We start from the raw sequence: 6,429 nt of genomic DNA on the forward strand, positions 1-6,429 counted from the left end.
AGGCCAGGCTAGCCTCATATTCAATAATATTAACATTGTTAATGATGGTCTTATAAAATTCTTTCTACTTTTTATATTACAAATAAGACCACAGAAATGAATCAAAAGCTCGTGTAGCATTCTTAGTAACTACTATAGACATAGTTTCTTTCTTGTTGATGTCTCTTAGACCTTATTCAGTCTATGTAGTGGTCTTCCATGCAGTTAGCGTAAGTAGTCTTCCAAAACTGGTGGCTGAACATCGAAATATTCAGTTGTAAGGTTACCATATAGGGATGTCAGACAGTTCCGTAATATGGCACCTACAATGTACATTTCTCCTACAGCACTCAAACCAATCTTCAAGTTTTTCTTGAAGTCAAGATATTTAAAATCATTTATGAAATCCACTCCACTGACATACAAACTTTACTCATTGACTTGTTGAACAACTCCATTTGTTGAGTGAGTCTTGCTGTGTTTCTGAATGGGGCTTGCAAATGTATCCTTAATGGATATGCTGGATCACCATATATGCAGAGGGGTACTCCCATGGGTGAAAATGCATACATGTTTAAGTCACGCAGAAAACTTGACTCTGCCAATATAGCTGCATCATGCATCTTCCCCTCTGAAAAGAAAAATAATCATGCAAAGATGAATATATGTCACACAGGTCACATGTTCTAAAACATAAGACCTGACAATCATAGTTGCCTTAAAAGGACCCTAATGGGCTACATTCTCTGAGGGAACAGGTACACTCGATCACCGCAGGTGGTCCATTTTTTATCATTTAAATTTATCTTTCAGTGAACTTCAAGGCTTTATGCTTCCCAAGCAATGCCCTTCTAATTTGTTAAAAATTCATCATTGCCAACAGTTAATTAAAACAAAATATTAAAATCATTGGTGTCTACAAAGGGGAGTGAGCTGAGGTATGTAAGTAGAAATTCACTCTTACCTACTGGGCCAAAAAGATTGGCAATGATTCCATTAGGCAAACTCACAGACTGGAACTTAAGGGAATGCACCCTTTTATGTCCGTTGTAAACTAGCCTTTGGTCTTTTCCTGGACGACTGATTGCACGCACAGTTCCGTCTATGAATCCGAAACAATTATCAAGAGCAGCGCCAGCACGGTGAATTGCATTTGCGTACTCTTGCAAAGAGGCAGGGCTTAAAAGGAATTGATTCCACTGGGTTAGTCTCTGTTGGTGATTGTTGTAAATAAGATTCATAACTTCTTTGGTGATCATGCTTATAACGGGAACAGGACGTGCAAATCGTGCAATCATATCTCTGAGGCAGCAGGGATAAGCAAAACGACGCAGAAGCATACAGACTCCTTCAGTACCATCACATACACTCCTTTGCTGGCACTTGATGATCGGAGGGATACCCAAAGCATCAGCCAACCTTGGAATATCTTGCTTTTCGACACGAAAGTCGGCTACACACTCGACCGGGTCCAAGGCATCGAAGTTAAAGAATTCTTAGTTTTCGTGTGGGAACTCGGGATTTTTTGACTTATTAATGTCGTAAAGAAGCATAAAATCGTCTTCCTCAATAATTCCATCAACATAACATTCCAAAACCAAGTTTCTAGTCTCTTTAAACGACGCCATTTAATGACCAAACATACTTGTCAATTTTTTTTTCGCGTAATTAAACGTAATTGACGTCCGCGTATTCATTTAGTCACGTTAGCTTAATGTTTACTAGTGACGTGACCGACGACGTTCTCGTTTCCAGTTTTTTCCGGTAATGCAGTCACGTCCGCGTCATAGATTTGTCCGGTGCTTAAGGTCCCTAAAGAAATTTTGCCACGAGATTATGGTACAAAGAAACAAGACATCAGCATCAATACATCGATGATTCTTTGGTCCACGGACAGCAACCTTGACAACCGCCCCAGGAGCTGGTATGAGCCAAATCACTTCCTACCAATATTCATCCAAGGTAATGTAGCATGACAGCCCCCAACAACTACAGCATTAGAGAAAGATGAGCGTGATGGGGTGCAAAAGAGAAAGCAACGAAAAATAAGTGATTTTTTTACAAAACAACACTCCCTGCAATCTGAGGAAGAAAGTACTTCACCTGTTAAGAAGCAGTGTTTGGGAACAAGAGTGAGAAAAAGGTTTATGAAGAGAAAGCGCAGTTAAAAGCTTCACCAGAAGGAAAAGAAAGGAATGACAAAACAAGGAAAGAGAAGTATGAAATGAAGAGGCAGCACGTCTTTCAGGCCCACTGGAAAGAAGTGTATCCTTGGGTTGAGCATGATTCCATCAACGGTGTAATGTTTTGCAAGGTATGTAAGGTGCAATAAAAGAATTTGATTTCAGTCAGTCTTTGTGTTTAGGTCAAGCTTGCACAATTTTTAATAATCAAAGGCATCACAAAGTGTAGACTACAATACAATACTGTACAATACGGTAAACTATTGCTAATGACAGAAATTCTCTTTCGTGGAAAGCCACAGCCCTAGCATACCACTAACCTCAACCTTACGAGACCTCTGGTTAACCCCTTAACACAAAGTTGTTTATGAATTATGGAACTTACCATCAGGCGTCATATATAACCTTTCAAATAGAGCTATAATTGTGTTCACAATTGAGTGTAACATGTTACCAGGATTTGTTTAAACCAGTTTGTTGTTATGGCTGTTGACAACTGACATTTTCACTTAGGTATGCAGTGTTTATCCAAACATTTGTGATAAATCAAGTCCTCTTTACAAAGGTGGTGGTGGTTTTGGAAAATATCGCGTACAAAGTCTCCAGTCCCATGACATATCTAGTGACCACGGAAAGTGCTTGAACAAATGGAAAGTTGACAAAGAAAATGCAGACAAACCGCTTGCAACAATGATGAAGACAGTATCTGCAAAGCTGGATGACGAAACTAAATCAAGAATGGAAAAATTGTTCAATACTGCTCATTATGTAGCAAAGGAAGGTCTTGCATTCAAAAAATTCACAGGTTTGTGTGATCTTCAAGAGAAGAATGGTCTAGATATAAGAAATAATTATCGCAATGAAATTAAGTGTAAAGAGTTTGTGTCCAGTTTTGCTGCAATTGAACAGGAGAAGTATGCAAAGGAAATCAGGGATGCCAGGTTTCTGTGTGTTTTGGCAGATGGTGCCACTGACAAGAGTGTCACAGAGCAGTTGACTGTTTTTGTACCTTATACTGATTCAAATGGGAGACCATCGGCACAGTTTTCTGACCTTCTCTCTCTTCAGTGTGCCGATGCTACAGGTATAACAGATGCTATTACTAAAGGACTTGAAGCTGTACAGGTTGATGAAAGTGTGAGTGCAAAGTTAGTAGGCTGCAATTTTGCAATTTTGCAATGTTATAATTGGGGCCAAGGGTGGAGTGAGTAAGAAGCTGAAGGATAAAGTTAGTCACTCAATATGCATCATCCACTGTGTAGCTCACAAACTGAAACTGGCTGTACTTGATGCTGTGAAGAGGTGCCCTTACCTTCCAACATTTGAGGACACAGTTAAAGAGGTATATAAGTTTTATTATTATTATTCTCCAAAACGACGAAGAGAGGTTAATGAGATTGCCAATATAATCAATACAGATGCAGTCTATTACAGCAGTCTGCAGACGACCAGGTGGCTGGCAAGCAGATACTGCACTATTACTGCCTCGGAGAAGCACTATGTCACTACTGATATGCACCTGCAGCATAAAACAGAATCCACTGGTGAAGATGGGGCATGTGCCAAGGGAATTCTGAAACAATTACTGTCCGAGAAGTTTGCCAAACACCTGTACTTCTTGTTGGATGTGATGAAGATGTTGTCAGAGCTGAGTAAATCATTCCAGCAGGATACACTTTGCATAACAGACGTAGTTATCAAACTAGAGACGACCATAACCATGTTAGAGGAGTTGAAGCTGCACAAGGGAGCTCATTACAGAAAGTTTGTGGAGGGTTATTCCGAAGAAAAGGCAGTGTTCAAGTGTGGCAAGGACAAAGGACAGCAACTAAAACTGACAAATGCAGGCAATATGCTTGATCAACAGTTTGACACTTTTCTTACGTAAGTCCTGGATTACTTGAAGACAAGGTTTGGAAATCTTCAGGAGAAACCCTATAGCCTTCTAGTTTCAAAACCTGATCACGTGAAAGACTGCCTCGTAGTTGTTGACCTTATGATGACATTGTCACCATCCACAGCCAAGTGTGAAAGGAGCTTCTCGGCCATGAACCAGCTTGAGATAATATACGTACACGAATCTCACAAGGAAGCTTGGTAGATTTAATGAGGGTTCATTCCTCTGATGTTTCCGCCAAGGAATACTGTCCTGGTCCTGCCATTTTCCACTGGATTTGGATGCAAAGACAAAGAGACACATACTGTAAATAGTGATTTAACTTGTGGTTCTGGAACGTTTACTGCACATATTGTCATATTTTAAGCAGAGTACTGTTGTAAATCGACTTTGTTGACTGAGATTCTTACATACACATCACTTGTTATTGTAGCTTTGTAAGACCGTTCTATTAGCGTCAGGTAGCCTGTTGTACCTTGTAAGGATTTCACAATGTAATGAGAGTATTTGAACTGGTTGTAAATAAAGCATGAACCTCTATTTGGTATTGACATTTTTGCAAGAGGTTACCATTAATATGTAGTTTTTTGGATTATATTCAAAGAAAATCGTTTGTCTGATACTTGGACCTTCATTCCGTTAGCTTCACATAAATTCCTTATTTTATTGTTAAATAACTACAGCTGATTGTAATGAATAAAAGAAGCCATTAATTTTTTTAACTTACAGTGCAATTAAGAAAGGAATAATTAATAATTATTTTTTCAAAAGACATGTTCTGGTATGCTTATGCCATCATCAGTTTAATGAGTTTTTAAGTGTGAACAGTTATAAAGTCTACGGGTAGATGAGAAAATTATTACAACATGATGTACTATTTACACCGTGACACCGAAAATCAAGGTGTAAACTAAAACGTGAGAAAAGTGCAATAATGCTGCAATTGTTTGTTAAGTTCCGGTTTGATCTTATTTATATAAAAAGCTTCTTTGAGTTTTAAATCAATTGAGTTGCTGGCAGAATCTAGAATACTAAAGCACGAAGGGGACTATTTGTTCTTACATAAAGGAAATGTGTTAAAATGCTTAAAAATATGCAAGTTTTTATCGCTTTCCATGTGTTCCTTTATCCTGGTAGAAAGTGGCGACTAGTTTCGCCAATATAACGGGAATTACAACCTGCACAAGAAAATTGGTAAATAACCATGGATTTTAGAGCAACAGGAGTACGATCAACTCATCGCATCATTGTGTTTTTTCAGTTTTTTATTAAAAAAACTTACACTGGTCTCTTAACTAATTTCTTTAGTTTTACTCCATCATGCTATAAAATTGGCCTTATCCAAACTCTTATCTACCAAATCTATAAAATCAACAACACCTCCTCCGGCCTTCAAAACGATCTTAATAAACTTTCATTTCCCTCGCACATTATTGACAGAACTTTCAAGCAGTATCTTGACGGGTCTTTTTCTCAAAAAAGCCGGGACACTAATGATGACAATAATACACGTTATTTTAAACTCCCTTTTGTCGGCCATTATTCCAAAATAGCGAGACTTAAACTCCGACAACTTACTAAGCGCTTTTGCAAATCTGACCTAACTATCAAATTAGTTTTCACTTCATTCAAAATTAAAAACATGTTTAGTGTTAAAGGTCGTACTCCTGTTGCTCTAACATCCATGGTAGTTAACCAATTTTCTTGTGCAGGTTGTAATTCTCGTTTTATTGGCGAAACCAGTCGCCACTTTTCTACCAGGATAAAGGAACACACGGAAAGCGATAAAAACTCGCATATTTTTAGCACTTTAACACATCTCCTTTATGTAAGAACAAATACTCCCCATTGTGCATTAGTATTCTGGATTCTGCCAGCAACTCAATTGATTTAAAACTCAAAGAAGCTTTTTATATAAATAAGATCAAACCGGAACTTAACAAGCAATTGCAGCACTACAACACTTTTCTCACGTTTTAGTTTACACCTTGATGTTTGGTGTCACGCTGTAAATAGTACCCGCTTTTGTATTACGTCATGTTGTAATAATTTTCTCATCTACCCGTAGACTTTATAACTGTTCACACTTAGAAACTCATTAAACTGATGATGGCATAAGCATGCCTAAACATGTCTTTTAAAAAAGTTGTCTGTTTCTTACAGTATTTATCGTACTTGCTACTATTGCGACCTTATGGAATTATCTTTTCATTCTGATAGTACAAATGACTTTCGGGCTAGTAGATGTTGCTTACAGCTTGTCCTTCAAGCTGAAAAAATTAATTTTCTTTGCACCCTGAAAACCCTCAGATATTTTGATTTAAGCTTATACCAATAACTTACAAGAGTTTGTAGACCCCAGTTAGGCTT

At 38.0% G+C, this 6,429-nt stretch overlaps 1 protein-coding gene across 1 annotated transcript; it reads left to right on the forward strand.

Moving 5' to 3' along the window:
- Positions 1-2,203: 2,203 nt before the first annotated feature.
- Positions 2,204-4,050, forward strand: LOC138053402 (zinc finger protein 862-like). The gene is made up of 3 exons (XM_068900045.1): positions 2,204-2,293; positions 2,676-3,297; positions 3,425-4,050. Exons 1-3 carry the CDS (start codon positions 2,204-2,206, stop codon positions 4,048-4,050), a joined length of 1,338 nt encoding a protein of 445 aa, XP_068756146.1.
- The last annotated feature ends 2,379 nt before the right edge of the window (positions 4,051-6,429 follow it).

This window comes from Montipora capricornis, chromosome 6, assembly GCF_036669925.1.
Source record: "Montipora capricornis isolate CH-2021 chromosome 6, ASM3666992v2, whole genome shotgun sequence".
Classification (NCBI taxonomy): Eukaryota; Metazoa; Cnidaria; class Anthozoa; order Scleractinia; family Acroporidae; genus Montipora; species Montipora capricornis.

Coding starts and splice junctions, on each gene's coding strand:
- LOC138053402 (XM_068900045.1), top strand. CDS start 2,204: ATGAAGAGGCAGCACGTCTTTCAGGCCCACTGGAAAGAAGTGTATCCT. Junction 2,294..2,675: donor ACGGTGTAATGTTTTGCAAG/GTATGTAAGGTG, acceptor ATTTTCACTTAG/GTATGCAGTGTTTATCCAAA. Junction 3,298..3,424: donor AGCTGTACAGGTTGATGAAA/GTGTGAGTGCAA, acceptor TCCACTGTGTAG/CTCACAAACTGAAACTGGCT.